Below are 17,203 nucleotides of genomic sequence, written 5' to 3' on the forward strand. Positions count from 1 at the left end.
GTGTGTGTATTGTTTTGAATTAAAAATACAATAATTTGAAATTGTTTCAAATTTGGTTGCAAAATAAATGCAAATTTTAGACGAAATAGGTAACAAATTGTACAATTTTGTGATTCAACATTATTGTCCTACTATTTTAGATTCAATCTTGTGGAATAACCCTGATATTCCAAACTTTGTATCGCAGGTTTTTCCCAATAAAAGAATTTTGAAAAAAAAAATTAATAATGCCAACTGTTGTATACTTTAAAGTCTATTTGACACTATAAGACTCCAGCACAGAGTTGCATTTTTCTAGTTGAAGTTGAGCAACCTTTCTTATTGGGCCATGGTTGTAATTATTTGATTGCATGAAGTTTCCATCTTAGTTCTATCATGACTAAGGTGAAGGGAAACATTTTCTATTGTCAGGGAATTTTTTTCAATATTGCTTTGAAAAAATGTTCAACATGAATTCGAACTTATATCACAATAGAATCAATTCAGTTGCAGCTGGTTTTGCTACTACCTTACTGTAAATGCATCATGAATGGGGAGTATTAAAATCTAGTTTTTGTGGAACTAAGTAACGCCTTTCCTATTAGTTCTTAAATAATTCTACGATAATAGAGTTTATTTCATTGTAGAATCAAGAAGATGAGGTCATGCAATCATATGTTTAGAATTTTTTCAAAATTATTTATTTGACCGGATGGAGGTATGGAAACCAATTTTTATGCAGTGAAATTTTACAAGGTAAATTACAGAAAATGTAGACACGGGTGTATTTTTTTGAAATGACTTTACCTTCTTAATTTTACTATGGTTTATTCATTAACATTTTTTTAACAGTTCGCTACATTGTACCTTTCTCCATTACATTTTTTCACATTAATATTAAATAAACAAATAAAATAATGAATTAATAAATACATTAAGAAGTAAAAAAAAAATTAAAATTTTTTAAATAGTAGTATTATGTATCATATATTTTCATATAGAAAAATAATTCGTTAGCACCTCACCATAATCGTCTGTTTTAAACTTTGACGTCTGCGCCTACGTTGTGTTCAACATACAATAAAACAATCTGGCAACAATTATCAACCCTTGTGAACAATAGAATAACAAGGAACAACAGAAAACTATGATGAAGATATTAACAAAGAATAAAAGAAAAGTGAATGTCAGCTCGGCTGAATTGGAGGCGGCGACAGACAATCGTCAAACAGAAGTTGAAGTATTCAAATCGATATCGGAGGATAGCAACATTGAAAAGAAAGAAGCTCTTCCAAGGGACAGTGAAAGTAAAGGTAAGCTTAAAATATTCAATTTAAGTTTATAATTTATTGAAATGTTTATGTGTGATATTAATAGCATATTATATTATTAATAGACTAAGGTTACTCTTGGGGAAGGCAATTTAACAACATTACAAATTATGTGTGCGTGTTGTGCTGGCTGGTTTCAGCTTGAATGTATCTACATATTTTATAAGTTTTCTGTTATACAGACATGATAAAAGTTCTATACTGCATATAACAACAACAATGCCAACATGTTTCAAATAGTCGATATAGGTATTCTTTTTTAGCAATTTATGGTTGCACGTGGCTTTGCAAGATGCTCTAAGAGGGGATGTTGGCAAAATCCGACGAATATTAAGAAAATCTTTAATTGTGAGAGAAGTGTAGGAACGTTCAATTGAATGCTGCTGTTGTATCCTAACTACACAACGCCCCAAAATCTCACCACTGAATTTGCCTTTGTTGCGTCAGCAATTCTCAAGCAATTTAGTTCATATAAATGGATGTTGGAAATCCAGAGAATTCATATACCTTTGTATGTTGTTGTTATTAAATGAATTCCATTTAATAAAAATGTGTAGAATTGCACAAATTCCGTTTATTTGTATTTTAATATGAATATATGTGTGTGCATACCTTTCATTTTAATACGAGACAGTTTCCTAATTAAGCCCGTCTCAATCAGGGAATAAAAGTTTTTTGCACTCTGTGTGATTTTTCAAGAGGTTGTTGGGGTATATCAGATTTCAATTTAGCTACAACCTACGCCGAAAAGATAATGTGTAGACAATTAAATGGGCGTAGTCCAAGTAGTTATGTAGTGATTTATTTTAATATACATAAATTAATATGGGTAGTTAGGTACCTATATGAGGATCATACAAAAAATTTTTTTTGTGTTGAAATGACAATGAGGTACAATCTTAATAAGATGCTATTTTTTTCGATTGGTCTGTTACAGAACTGCAAGAATGTCAAAGTTTTTACTACGATAACCGATTTTTCCTTTATGATATCGAAAAAAATGCAAAACTAGTAGATTCTTGCAGGATCTGGAACGGAGAAGATATCTACAATATAATCAAAAAAATTATAAACACCTCTAGATTTCCGGAGATATTTTTCTTTTAGGACGGTCCGGGCCCTAAATAAGCCCAGTCTCAAGATTAAAGATTGTCGAATACTACACACTATAATCAGAGAATGACAGTTTTTTTCTGTGTGTGCTTTTACAAAAGTTTGTGGGGTAAATCGGATTTCAATTTAGCTGCAACCTACATCGAAAAGATAACGTGTACACATTTAAATGGGCGTAGTCTAAATGATTTATTTTAATATTCACAAATTAATATGGGTATACGGGGACAATGTATAAAGGAAAATAAAAGGACCTGTTCCACTATAACGATACAAATGTAAAAGAAACAAGTTAAAAAAAGTATATCTCGGTTTAGCCAACAGATGTATACCCTCAGCCAATGTTCGACTAATAAAATATATTTTGACTTGTGTTATTAGTATTCTATGCAGTAGGTTCTAAAGTAATGGGCCAATATTGTTCATTTTGTATTCAAAATTCGACCTTTTGTGGGAGAGGTACACCCGATCTTGGGTTTATAAAAATATTGGGATGTGAGACATTTTAAGACAATCGGATTCTCACATCACATTTATAAGGGTTATAATTATTAAAAATATTTACCTTTTGTGGAGGAGGCACTTGATGGTGTAGACCGATATTATCCATTTTTGCACCTGACCTAGAACTAACGCAAATATTAGGATTAGCAAAGTTGGAGCAGAATCGGATTATCCTTTATCTGTCTGTGCAGTGCAGTGGGGAGGGGGGGATTGTTAGGTGCAAGAATGAATGGAGCGATATTACCCATCTCCGAACTCGATCTAAGTTTGATAATAATATTACGATGTACCAAGTTTGGACCAAACCGGATACTCCTTTTGAGAGTTATCGTGCGCATCAGCCAGTCAGACAGACGGATTTGGTTCAAAGATTCTAGGGTCTAAAAAAAAAAACATATACCCTCTATAGCCTTATGCCTGAGGGTATAAAAATAAAATAAAAACTCGACATGCGATACCCTGACCCAACGACGTAGAAAAAATGCATTTCAAAATATACGCGGTCAACTGTCAAAAAAAAAAAAACGATTTAGGAAGAAAGCAGAAACTTAGTTTATCCTTGTTCTACGCTGTTTTATTTATAGTTTTCCAACAGATAAGATTGATTCTGAAACTACACTGTTTCAAGAGCAACCAAACTGATACCGTTGACCGTTATCTGTCGCTCCGGCTTTCGTTGTCTACCCCTCTCATATGTAGGTAATGACTGCCCTAGCGTATACAATTTGAATTTGAATATAAAGGTATTTTATCTAATTTATTTCCAATTTTGGTGATCAATCCTTATAGGCCGCCAGTCTTGTCCACTAAGGATCAAATATAAGTAATAAGTCACAATTTATGCAAAAACCATAAAATGATTCCGATTCTCCTATCATATGCATATAAACAAGGGACAATTTGCATAGCATCAAGGAGAACAAAGTAGAAATCAATTGGGCACACCCAATTATTGGGGTTCTTGAAATGTCATATTTACGTATATGCCACAGGAAGTCAGCCCGTATAGTGAAAGAGTTGAGTGCCCATGATCCCTATATCCTGTAGATAAGTTATCGCTTTCTCGGAAATAGGTACTTGATGCTGGGGGTTCAACAATATCAAGGTCATAGCTAACAATGACAATAACTAGGATAAGAAGTAAGCCATTGAAAAATCAATTGCTACTATTATTTGAAGGTAGTGGAGAACAAATCTTCCGAACACTAGTACACATTTTTAAAATACAAAAAAAAATTTCGATAGCGTTACAGCAAGGCTTGCTTTCTTCAAGTTCATCAATCCGCGGTTTAAAATATTGTGGTTCGTTCCTTTTTGGAAACGCATTGAAGGTGCTATTATGATTAGTTGTAATGAATTGTTTTAATACTTCCGTCGAAGAAGTAACTTATGTACAGACCTAAAGACCATCTTCAACACATTGCATATTTTATACTTCCAATATTATGGTACGTGTTAAACGTGCTGCTATTCGTTCACACGTAAATGTTGTTATAGTCATAATATTAATGCTCATATTTCATGGTTCAAAAATAATAGATTTTCTTGTTTTTTTTATACCCATATTCTGCAAATAAATAATGTTTTATTACTTTTATTACATAACTTCTTCAATACGAAAATGTGTATATACATTTTACCCTTATCTCTTTGTGCTTGTTAATCGCAAAGAATTCATTCACAAATTTTTCTTTTCTTCTCATTTTCTGTATTTTCAGAAGACTTACACACGACATCGACGTCATCATTGTCAACCAATACAGCATCAACCGAAAATATTGTTGATAGCAAAGGCGGTGATTATTCATCGACAGATACCAAAATGGTGCAGGAAGAAATCAATAATGATGGCGCCGACGAACAAATGTTAGGTGCCGAAGATAATGAAAAGTTGGCCGAAAAACGTGAAGAAGTTAAATTCATCAAGGGTGGTGACCATCAAAATGGCGATGCCAAAATTGATATTGGCAATGTTAATGGAAAGGTAAGTTGTAATGTTGTTTATGGAAACAATATTTGGAATACAATGTGATTGTGATGATTGATAAAATTGTGAGTTAGAATTAATATAAAATGCGATAAAATTAAGTTATTATTTAAAAAAAATCGAAATAGATATAGCTACCTATAGATTATTTAACAAATTTTCACGTTTTGCGAATATATTAATAAATCAATGCAACTTCCATGTAAAAAGGACAACGACCAGGTTGGTAGTGCTAGTTTAATGCATTTAAATTCAATTCAGTTTATTAAACAAATCAAACACCATGTAGGCTCAAATTATTCGTTTAATTTTGGAATGCATATTTATATTTTACATCACTTGAGATATCATAGAACCATATTTGCAAACATCTGAAATTCATAATTACAACTTTCCTCATTTTTGGTCCAGATTGGTTAAGATTTAGATATAGCTCCCATATGTATTTTCATTTTATGTAAATGAAGCACCAAACATATGATCAAGTTACGACCAGAATCAAGTATGCTAAGTTTGCATCAAATCGATTTTATATTAAAGTCTTAATACTCACTCTATAGCAATGATTTTTGATACAAGATATAAACACTTCCCTCAAATTTAGTGAAAACCGATTAAAATTATGAAATAGATCCCATAATTTAGCTCCATCCGATTTAAAATTTAAAACTCTCTTTACACAAATTCCCTACATAAACGTATATTTGTTACAGTTAGCTTTGGTTAATATAATGGGTGATATTTTAGGAGCTATAGGAAAATTTAAATAAGTTTAGATTTGTTCGAATTGGTCACCTTTGGCACGAATTATGGCCTTCAAACGGCCAATGAAACTGTTACACGCTGCCCGAATGTTGCTCTGCGGTATTTTGGCCCATTCCCGGCGAAGCGCTTGTCAACCTTACATTCCAAAGTACTCCAGACACAATAGTCCAACGGATTTGAATCCCGAGATTTTGGTGGCCATTGTGCACTGAAAATAAAGCGAGGAACCTCATTTTGTAACCATTCTTGGGTGGCGCGTGCTGAGTGCGATGGTGCTTAGTCTTGTTAGAATGTCCAAGGTCTGCGGCCAAAATGTTTGCGTGCCCAAGGCTTTAATACAACCTCCAGAATATTTTCGCGATAGTATTCGGCCGAGACACAAAAGATTTATACACATTTATATATATATAAATATATCCCATTTAGTTTATCCCAATTAGTTTTATTTTCGTTGTTTTGAGCTTTTATTTTCTTTTTTATAATAATTTTTAAATTATTTTTATCGTCGCCTTTATTGTTCACCTTTCTTAAAAAAAATTAATTGCTTGTTGTTGGTTATTTTGCCTTTTGTTTTTTTTTTTTGTAGTTTTGGCTGGGGGAGCCTTTTATAATTTGTTTTTTTAATAATGTTATAGCTAATTATAAGTTATTTTGATTTTTTTCTACTTGGTGTGTACCTTATTAATACAATTAATTGGCCTTGGAAGCTTTAGTATTAAGTATGAATTGAATAAAGAAAGAAAGAAAGAAAGAAAGAAATGTTGGAGTGCACACACATAGCTATCGTTAGGTTTTCCAGCCAAATATAAAGAAATCACATTATCACAAATAACTTTTTTTCTGGAAAATTCTTACCAAAATGCTTTTGTACGCTTGTAAACAATATAATGAGCTGTCACTGGAATAATTTTAACAGCTCTCGGGCGAGTATCTTAGAAATGACAGCAGTCTGAAATTGGTTGCAGTTTTTTTTTTCAACTCACCCTCTACAGCTCTCTAATACACAATACCTTCCTTCCTTCCATCCTTCCAAACCCACATATAGTCGGCCCATCTGACCTTGACTCTTTCTCATTGCATCTATTAATTTGGTTTACAGCCTATTTTTATGCTTATCTTTATCGTCACCCATTTTTTTATCAATATAATCTTCTTTAAGACCCATCTTTAATTTTTTTTTTTTAAATTTTGCCATTTCTCTTCTTTTTTATATCAGGCTTTCACTGGCATGACCAAGGAGGAATTAATGAAATATGCCAATGACCCGTTCTGGATACGTTTACGTTGGATTTTCTTCATTGCTTTCTGGTTGGTATGGTTGGGTATGTTGGTGGGTGCCATTCTGATTATTGTCGAAACACCCAAATGTGCTGCTCCCGAACCATTGCCCTGGTATAAGAGTGGAATTTTGGCTAAGTTCTCCAATTTCGAGTCAAACAATGAAAATGTTGAATTAGTTAAACAACTCAAAGCAAGCGGTGTTATTTACGAAATGCCCGCCGAACTTACCTATAATGTGCGTGATCCCGATGTCGAAGAGAAGATTCGTAACATTGTCAATCACTATAAGGATACCGAAGCCAACGTAATTTTCGATATTACACCAAATTTTGTGCCAAAGACATCACGTCTATTGAAGGATGCCATGGATGATGAAACGAAACGTTCTGCTTTTGTTTGGATTGAAAAACCCGAGGTACCCAACAATTGGTTGTCATTGGTAAATGGTTCTGCCTGGGCTGAGGTAATGCCAGGCAATTATGTGCTGTCGCAATTCGGTGATGGTTTGTATGATCTGCACATGAACGATACGATTGTCAAGAAGGAATTGAGTCATGTTTTGCAACATCTGGTGCAATTGGGTGTCAAGGGTATACGCTTGAAGAATACCAAATTCTTCATCTTGTCCAAGCAAATCAAGGATGAAGTGCCAGCTGAAAATCCCAAATATGATTTGACCCAATACGGTTTCTGGACTCACACGCAAACAACATTCCAAGAGGGTTTGGGTGATGTGCTCTATGAATATTTGACTGTTGTTAAAAACACCACCGAAGATGGTTTCTTGTCTGTTGCCGATGATGTCATACGTCCAGAAGTTTATCGTACCGCTTCGGGTGAAATGGGCATTGATATACCATTGTATGGCAAGTTTGTCAAGACTTTGAGTTCACCCAAGGACAAGGATTTGCGTAGTGAATTGACTAATGTTATGCGTGAAGCTGGTAACTACACTTGGTTACAATGGAATGTGGAAGATGCTGAGGTAAATTCTGAAGTGCCACCATCATCGGTCATCTTATTCCTGTCTCTGTTGCCCGGTACACCTGTCGTGCCCGTTGACAAGGGAGCCTATGGCAGTCTAAGTGATGTCATTTCCAAACAAATTGAGACATCTCGTCTGTCGCCATCCTATATGCATGGTGATTTCAATTTGTTGCCCATTGATCCATTGGTTGGATATACAAGGTAAATTGTTTAAATGAGAATATCTTTGCTATTTGTGATTTGTCTAATTAACAATGTTAACTTGTGTGACTAACTTATTTCTAAAAAAATATTTCCCATACTTTCTAATGCTAACACTTTTTACATCAATGGTTGTGGTTATAATACAATTTAGACAAAGGTGAGAGGATTTTCTGTACTAATGTAACGGTTGATAATACATATTTTATTATTTTTATGCATGAGTTTGTGTTTATTTGTTATGTTTTTATTTTATTTAAATCGAAATGCTAATTTTCATTTACCTTTTATTGCTGAATATAGAATAAAGTCGGGCAATCCTGGTTTCTTGGTGCTGTTCAATCCCACTGATGCCACCCAAGCGGCCAATGTGACCGACAACAGCAGTTTGCCGGAAAAAATGACTGTGGTATCCATTAGTGATAACTACAATGTTACCAATGTTGTGGCCAAGTAAGTTTAAGATATTTTAATTTGAAACATATTCATATACTTATGGTTTGCATTTTTGTATTATAGGAATAAAATTGCCACAGCTGATTTGGAGGTGTCTCCATACTCCACCATCATTTTAACCTATGTTCCCGTCAAAACGGAATAAACAGCTGCAAAGCTCAACAATGCCCCAACACAAAAATAAAACTTCTTGGGGCCCATAAAAAATGAAACTGCTTATCAGCAAAAGAATTATTTTAATAATTATGATGTAAAAATCGAATCATTTGCTTGATTGATTTTTACACAAAAAGCTTGTTCAATGTTGCATTTTATGAAAATAACCAATTTAAACAAAAAGTGAACCACTTAATACGTTACAAGCATTTTGAATTATAAAAAATACAACTGATATGAAAGCAAAAAAAAAAACTTCATTTGTTTAATCTTTTAAGCTAAAAATTGTGATTGGAAAATTGGGAAGGTTTTTCAGGCTTCCAAGTTCATAGGAGAAGACTTGGAAATTTGTGGAACACATCGCACACAAAAAGTACATCGGAAGTTTTTTAAGTTATAACCAAAAATTCTCAAGAATAATTTGGTTTTAAAATCTCTGATGAAGAAAAGTTACTGGTTAAATTCATTTAAATCTTATTCTAGGGGGCTGAGGCTAGAGAAGTTTTGATCTACTATCCAATTTACTTTGATCCGATGAATCTTCAAAAAGGATATGACATCGAGATTAGTCTCTGGTGATTGCTATTAAAACCTGAATTAAAAACTTGAGTTGTTTATCATTGAAACGTTTCTTTATACCGGTGTTGTACTACTTAAAGAGGGTTGTTGGAATTGGGCAGCTTTTGTGAGTAAGCAAAAAGGACAATGAAAGAATACGTGTGGGTGTCTAATCGACTCGGAGCCTTTTTCTATCCTCACACAACCTACAGCAGTTCGTACTGCTGTGTTCTTTCGCATTTATTTCTAATCTGGCTTAGACTCTAACTACCAGTTTCAAAAGAAGCGACTATGGTTGCTGGGTTCTTAGCAATACTGGAATTAGTTAATTATGACAGGCTGGACGGTTTAAAAATTGTCATACGATGGACAGGCTTTCCGTGCACTGCTGTCAATTCGGGTCCAATGCAAATTAAGGCGGCTACACCATCGCCAGGTGTCACTGTGATAAAACTACTCTATTTTGTGGAGGCAACTCTCGCAACTGTGATGACATGGGGATTATCTCTGGTATTCCCTCCTTAACTTTTTTGACCGCCGCAGAGTGTATACCATTTAGTCCTGCTTAATAGGCGTATAGATCTAGAAGATCTCGGTTATATCTCTCTAAATCGTGAAGGTCTTTCTTTGCATGCTCGGGTGGAGATTGTTAAATTTAAAAGATATAGTAAAGACTCTACCCTGTGTTTAAACGATTTATTATCTTGTACGTTGACTCGTTATACTAGGTTGTCTTGGTTCCATTTTCGCCATTTTCGAACAAAAAGTTAATATTTTTTAAAATAAATGGCCAAATACTTGTATTGCTGGATCTCAGGAAAACTTTCTCTTAAAAGTATCTATGGTAAAAATACCATCCTTCTCTTTAGACTTACCACAACTATTCCACCGAAATAAATCAAGAAAACAAACATTGCATTATTCTAAGGCCTCCTTTATTAGAGCTCTTTGTTCATCTATATCATTTTTCAATAGTTTTGCTTCGGTCTCAATCTCGAGTTTTTGTGATTCCAATTTTAGTTTACACCCCTCCAGTTCACTGTGTACCATTTCCAGACACTTAAGATCACCCATGAATTGTTCAAACACCTGCCACCAAGAATCAAGATTCGTCACTGCATCCGTTGGAGATTTATGATTTGCATTGTTGTTAACTGTCGGTATATCGATGTCTACTTGTATATCGGAGAGTATTTCGTCCAAAGTTGGAGGGCTTGGTGGTGTTATATGTTTATTTTTGGATTTTTTAAACATTTTTTAATTTGTTTATCGAAATACGATAAATAATTAAATAATTAAGAATTAATTAATAAATTAACAATTTACACACCAAACCGTCGCCACCGACGCCACCGGGAGAGTGAAGTAAAGAACAAAGGACACTTGGCAACACTGAAAAGAAAGACAGCTCAGAGAGAAATCGATAATAAAGATGGGAATCAAAAGGGAAAGGCGGACAACACAAAAGGAATCAAAACAAAACGGCCGACAACATAAGTGGTTTGAACACATTCACCAAAAGAGCACGGAACCAGCTCCATCAAGTCTGTTTTGTTGTATTTATTTCTTTTGTATGTTTGTAGTTGCCACATCCGACCAAAATCAGATTTTTGGCGTAATTGAAATATTTGCTGCGATAGTTGAAGGCGGGAATACCAAAAGTTTTTCGATTGTTATGGCAAGGCTATGAAAATTAACGGCTGGCGATTTTGATTTAACAATTGATGAAGATATGTATGGCGAAGATCAGGAGCAAGATGTATCATTATCTGCATTAAGATAATGAAGCTAAATTTATTTTTCATTATTTTTTGTAAAATGTGACACTCGTTATTTTTATTTTTCATTATTTTTTGTAAAATGTGACACTCGTTATTAGCAAATATTCATGGTAGAATAATGCAGGTAGATGCATCTATGCTAGGGAACATTGATGTGTCAAAAATTTCAAAATGTTTTGTTAAAAATAAACAGATTTTCATATGTTTTCTTATACGATGCCAATTGTAGGATGTTATCACAAGCATTTTTCAACAATTCTTACAAATTAAAATAATTTTCTATTCAACATTTTTAAATCCAATTTTGTAAATAAATTGACTTGGGATGAACAGCTGTTTTTTGTGATAACGTCATAAGTAAGAGAATGTTGCCACATATTTTTTTACAAACAGGAAGGAGATTCCAAGCCATTATAGATGAATATTGGTAGTCGCATCGACACAACTGCAACTCAAACCAATTTTGAAATTGAAAATTTTTTTCAAATTTAAAACAATTCTTAAAAAATGCGTATCATAACAAAATAATAAAATATACTTATTTATAAACAAATATACTTATTTTTGAAGAAACATTTAAAATTTTTGACTTATCAATGTTTCCAAGCGTTGATGCATTTACCTGTATTCTTCTACCACGAAAAGTACCCTACGCACACGAACTAAGTCTGTTACGGGAAAAAGAATTTGACCGTTGTGACGCCGGCATCCACACAATTGGGAAAGCAGTAGCTGAATCATCAATGAAAAATTTATATTTCTTGCAATTATTTTTCATTTTACGAAATATTAAAATTTATTCTAATTTTATTATATTGTCTCTAATATGTATTTGACTGTGAGACATGGGAAACTCCCTCTATCACAAAACAATAACCAAGGTAACGGTATCTCTGGCAACTCTCAATTTAACTTTCTCTATTGGCAACACTGTAACATTGCAAAATAGCAACTCTGTGCTATAAACATTTCTTTGCCGCCTTCGTACGCGTGTAAATTTCGCAAAAATATTGAAAGATCGAAAAGAATTATAAAACGTACATTAAAAATGACAAATAACAATACCAACAATGCCGCCACACAGCAAAAGAATGTTGAAAATGCTGCTCGATCGAAAAATCCTTTAGAAGCATTTCCAGATGTTTTCTCTTACAAATCAGCCAAGGAGCCAGAAGACGGGGCTTCATATAGCCTATATTGCCGCGCCAAAGGCGATATGGATAGTAAAACATTAAAATGGGCTTTTAAGTTGGCCGAAAAGAATGTTTCACCCTTTTACAAACAGCTTAGTATGGGATGGCAGCCTAAAGTGAAACAAAATGATCTGATGAAGGGATGGGCTAGATATTTGGTGGCGGTTGACAAGAACAAAACGCCTGTTGCATATGCCATGTTCCGTTTCGACATGGATTATGGTCACCCCGTCCTATATTGGTAAGTGTGTGAATATAACAATTTGACATTAAGTAATATATTTTGTGCAAATTTTAGTTATGAAATGCAAATTGAGCCCTCAGCCCAGCGCCAGGGATTGGGCAAACATATGATGCTGGCATTGGAACGTTGTGCAAAACATTGGAAAATGGATAAAATAGTACTCACGGTACTGAAAAATAATGACAATGCCCGAGCATTCTTTAAAACTATTGGTTATGTGCTGGACGATTCATCTCCGGATGTATTGGAAAAGGCTGACTATGAGATTCTAAGCAAATCCGTTAGTGATTAAGCATTAAACATAATTTAAGGATAACAAAAAATCTACTAACCAAATTAACATAAGATAATGATAAGATGTAAGTGTTAACAACCATTGCCACAAAAATAATTGTGGCAGATAACAAAAGCAACATTGATAAATCAATCTATGCATCATCGAAGTGTAAGCATAATTAATTTAAGTAAATAAGTAGCACCTTCACGAAGCCATGACCCGGAAACCACATATAAATAAATTTTCCATAAGCCTAAGTAAATTCACTCAAATAAAACAAGACACAAAACTTCAACATTCAACCAAGCAAGTAAACCTAGATTTCTTCAAGTAAACCAAGTAAAATTCCGTAATCAACAATCAAAACAAAATATCATTTATAATTATTGTCTAAGTATTTAAGCAATTCATGATCCATGTACTTGGCCACAAAAGTTATTGTGTCAGATAAAAATTATTGTGGCAAAATTGGAAAATCTGTGCATGTCAGAAGAATAAGAATTTGCGAATTTAATTACCAATATAAATGCTATTTTCACGAAAAAAATTATGACCAGGAAACATTACGCAAAACCAAATAAATAATTAAAGGGAGCTAGCGGATAAACCAATTTTCTAAGCCTGATAATATTCACCCAAATAAAACAAGAAACACAAGTTCAACATCCAACTAAGAAAGCAAACCTAAGTTTCTCGAAAGAAAGCAAAACACAATTCCCGATTCAACAATAAAATCAAAACATAATTTCAATTTACGGTTTAAATACTTCCTCCATGTACTTGGTCACCTGAATATCTTTGGCAATTGGAAAATCTGTGCAGATCTGATCAATTCATCAAAGCAAGTCAATTTAAGTTCCCTCAAATAAAACAAAACGCAATTCCCGATTCAACAAGCAAAACAAAACATCATTTCAATTTATTGTTCAATTATTCAAGCATAACGTTTAAATTCTTCCTCCATGTACTTGGCCATACGAATATCCTTGGCACTTAAACCGCCTACATCATGTGTTGACATTGTAACTTGAAGCTTATTATAGACATTAAACCATTCGGGATGATGATTCATTTTCTCTGCCAAGAGAGCAACACCGGTCATAAATCTAAAAGATTGATTGAAATCTTGAAAAATGTATTCACGATAAATGGCGTCACGTCCATTAACCATCGACCAACCGGCATCCAAAAGAGGTTGCAATTGTTCAGCGCGTTCCTGTTCGGTAAGTTTGGCCTGAAAAATATAATAGAAATGTTGTTATAGAATAAGAATTGTAGAAGCTCTAACATGTTGCTAATAGAAATTTTTAATTTATGTCCCTTAAAAATATTATTTATGTTAGGAATTGAGCTTGAAAATCTATGACAGAAGTCATAAAAATTGCAAGGTGTTTCCATGTAGAAAAATGTATACTCTTCACGATTGGATAGAAGGATAAAATCATTCCACATCATGACGACGAGTACATAGTTCTCTACATGAAACCATATTGCAGTTTCAATAACTTCGGTCCCATTTTTATATCCTCCACCATAGTATGGAGCGTATATTAAGTTTGTCATTTCGTTTGTAACACCTCGAAATATACATTTTAGACCTCACAAAATATATATATTCTTGATCAGCATGAAATTCTATGTCGATTTAGCGATGCAGGTCCATGCCTCCGTATAGCCCCCATATAACGACACCTCCCCATTTTCGGTATTTTGATGACATCATTCACCAGAATTGTTTCAAATTTGGTACTTGACGTTCGTAACGGATACTAGTGCCTATGACGTGCAAGTCCACGTCTTCATATAGCCCCCATATAACGGTACCTCCCGATATTCGATATTTTGATGATTTTAGCGACATTATTCACCGGAATTGTTTCAAATTTGGTACTTGAAGTTCGTAATGGATACTACAGCCTATGACAGAAAATTGTCTGTACTGGTCCACGTCTTCATATAGCCCCCAAATAAAAGTACCTCCCGATATTCGGTATTTTGATTATTTTAGCATTTGAATATTGTAATGGTGTAGGACATAAGTTGCCAATGCAGGTCAACGTCGTCGTATAGACCCTAATATAATGGCTACATTCGGTATTTTTAAGATTTTAACAGAATTTTATTTTTTTTTTCGAAAATTGCCAAATTCTTTCCAAATGGTGGAGGGTATTCAAATTTCGGTCAGGCCGAACTTATAGCTTTTTTACTTGTTTCAGGCTGCATTCTTATCCAAGTTGTAAAAATTTCAGACACGATAAAAATGTTTCCAAACTGGTGCGTATGTTTGCGACCATGGTTGAATCTGTTTTTAGGAATGGAATGTAAAAATCGATTCGATTTTGGACAAACTTTCGTCTTCTCAGGAAGGGGAGACAAGACAACATACTGTTGCAGCTGCTAGATTCTAATGTTTGATCCGTAATCCAATACTTTGCGTTTTCATTGTGTAGGAAAGTATTTATCCGGCATTAAACATTTTCCAAATCGAATCGGGTGTAGTAGCTCTTGCTATAATCACGCTTATGAACTATATAACCGCTTTTATACGGTACAGGCGTATTTAATCGTTAACTACAACTCGACTAGGCTGTAATTTTAATTGCAGGTTCTCATTGCTTAGAATCAACTTTACATTAATTTTCATTATATAATATATTAAACAATTCGGTATAGTTCACCATTTAATGGTATCTATTCGAGAATCGTAATCTCTCAAAATATTATATTTAAAGATGTTACGAAAGAAGCATTGCTTTACATAGAGGTCCTACTTTCGACATAGTAGTATGGACCATTTTTAGGTCTTCCAATCTCTTTCATTTAAAATTAGATCAAATCTCCGAATATTAATATACTATTTTAAAAAGTTCGAAAATTAAAATCAAAATTTTAATGCACTCCCCTGCTGCAACAAATGAATGAATAAAGATTTCCCTTATTAACCTTGAAGTTTCCAATACATGTTGTAAATGTTCTTATTAAGAAGTGCTGAGGCGAAAGTCGTGCAGTGACCGCATTAGAATGTACTAATCAAAAACTGGTTTCACATACAATAACATCACAAAAACACAAGTTATAAAATAATTAATTCCAAGTTAAAAAAAAAAAAAAAAACATTTCTTAGCATTCCTAAATAAATGTCCATTTGTTCTTATCAAAATAGGTCTGACCCCCAGAGGCCAAGTTAAAAATGATTGAAAATTTTACAACTTTTAATAGCAAACAAACAACAGAACCCCTGTAGTAACAAATTGTTGATATGTATACATAAAATGAGTCAACAAGTGTCGTTTTTCATGTATCTTTAACTTCCCATGGACATGGCAAATAATCCCTTCTCTAATGTACAATTCTGTATTTTCTCGTTACTTTACTTCACCTCTTACCATTTTTTTCTTCTTTTGTACGGGAACTGTTGTTGCTGTACTGTATCTTATTGTCGAATTGATTGCTGTGGCAACAAGTCTTGCTCTCTTCTCCACGGGCTCTGAAATACTGCTGCTGAAAATCAAATCAAAGATTATTGTTAAGACCAATTCATAAGCTTTATGTAGGTATTCACTTGTGTGCTATACGCATCCACACGCCATAGACACATACAGCCATACTTACTCATTCCTGTTACCAATGGCTGTTATACATCTCATTTGTGTTTTGATACAGGAATTGGTCGATTTTGAATAAACATTTGGAACATGAACAAGTTTTTGGAATATTTTTAACATTTTCTTTTATCAGAAAGTTTAATTTTATTACTTTTTAATGTACAGCTTCTCATACAAACCGGCTGGCGGCTCGCTCACTTGTTATTGTTTTTATTGTGGAAACATATGTTTTTTTGGTAACAGAGATGCCATATGGAGTGTGGCGAAATTGGTTAATGTTCAGGAACATTTACCGTTACGGGTGTTTAGTATTTGAATTTTTGAAATTTAACCTTTCCATTTAAAATTATCAATAACAAATTAAAATACTCGGCGTTCCTTTTGTGCTTAAAAAACATTCTCCAATACTTTGCTCCAGTACCTGCATGAATCAACTAGTTTAGTTTTTTTTGGATAATCATAAAGGGAAAATCGGTTATCGTAGTAAAAACTTTTACATTTTTGCAGTTCTGGAACAGGCCATAAATTAGGTATAGATTTAAATACGTTCTTCTTCATTTTTAGAATCTCCTCCCGCATGTACCTACCTACCGATATTCGGCATTTTGATGATTGCAAAATGTGGCCAACACGGATATGGTATTATTATACCCTCAACCATAAGTCTACAGAGGGTACATTTCATTCGAAAGAGTTAAAACTTATCTCATCGTCCGTTGCCTACGATAACTCTGGAAAGGAATATTTGATTTCGTCCAAACTCTGTACATTGTTGCCAAACTGAG

The 17,203-nt window shown here is 33.8% G+C and overlaps 4 protein-coding genes across 8 annotated transcripts; 2 read left to right on the top strand and 2 right to left on the bottom strand.

The window, feature by feature from the left end:
* The first annotated feature begins 1,076 nt into the window (after positions 1–1,076).
* Positions 1,077–8,956, top strand: LOC101899788 (uncharacterized). Of its 2 annotated transcripts, XM_020035321.2 has the most exons (6): positions 1,077–1,292; positions 4,646–4,911; positions 5,125–5,136; positions 6,896–8,148; positions 8,452–8,601; positions 8,668–8,956. In XM_020035321.2, exons 1-6 carry the CDS (start codon positions 1,127–1,129, stop codon positions 8,747–8,749), a joined length of 1,929 nt encoding a protein of 642 aa, XP_019890880.2. In that variant the 5' UTR covers positions 1,077–1,126; the 3' UTR covers positions 8,750–8,956. The 2 variants fall into 2 exon arrangements, with proteins under 2 accessions (XP_019890880.2, XP_011290813.3); XM_011292511.3 differs by lacking the exon at positions 5,125–5,136 and having other exon boundaries at positions 1,087–1,292.
* Positions 8,957–10,236: 1,280 nt separating this feature from the next.
* LOC101887616 (uncharacterized) lies at positions 10,237–10,572 on the bottom strand. Its single transcript, XM_005179281.4, has one exon. It carries the CDS (start codon positions 10,570–10,572, stop codon positions 10,237–10,239), a length of 336 nt encoding a protein of 111 aa, XP_005179338.1.
* Positions 10,573–12,068: 1,496 nt separating this feature from the next.
* On the top strand, positions 12,069–13,128 carry LOC101899623 (N-alpha-acetyltransferase 40). Its single transcript, XM_005179264.4, has 2 exons — positions 12,069–12,533; positions 12,591–13,128. Exons 1-2 carry the CDS (start codon positions 12,148–12,150, stop codon positions 12,826–12,828), a joined length of 624 nt encoding a protein of 207 aa, XP_005179321.1. The 5' UTR covers positions 12,069–12,147; the 3' UTR covers positions 12,829–13,128.
* A 573-nt stretch (positions 13,129–13,701) lies between these two features.
* On the bottom strand, positions 13,702–16,609 carry LOC101899463 (pterin-4-alpha-carbinolamine dehydratase). Of its 4 annotated transcripts, none has more exons than XM_059118494.1 (3): positions 16,376–16,609; positions 16,200–16,311; positions 13,702–14,047 (listed from the first exon to the last, which is right to left on the bottom strand). In XM_059118494.1, the coding sequence occupies exons 1-3, from the start codon at positions 16,417–16,419 to the stop codon at positions 13,748–13,750; spliced, it is 456 nt and encodes a 151-aa protein (XP_058974477.1). In that variant the 5' UTR covers positions 16,420–16,609; the 3' UTR covers positions 13,702–13,747. The 4 variants fall into 4 exon arrangements, with proteins under 4 accessions (XP_058974477.1, XP_058974472.1, XP_011290811.1 ...); XM_059118489.1 differs by having other exon boundaries at positions 16,200–16,314; XM_011292509.3 differs by having other exon boundaries at positions 16,426–16,608.
* Positions 16,610–17,203: the final 594 nt, after the last annotated feature.

Source organism: Musca domestica, unplaced genomic scaffold, assembly GCF_030504385.1.
Source record: "Musca domestica strain aabys unplaced genomic scaffold, Musca_domestica.polishedcontigs.V.1.1 1, whole genome shotgun sequence".
NCBI lineage: Eukaryota > Metazoa > Arthropoda > Insecta > Diptera > Muscidae > Musca > Musca domestica.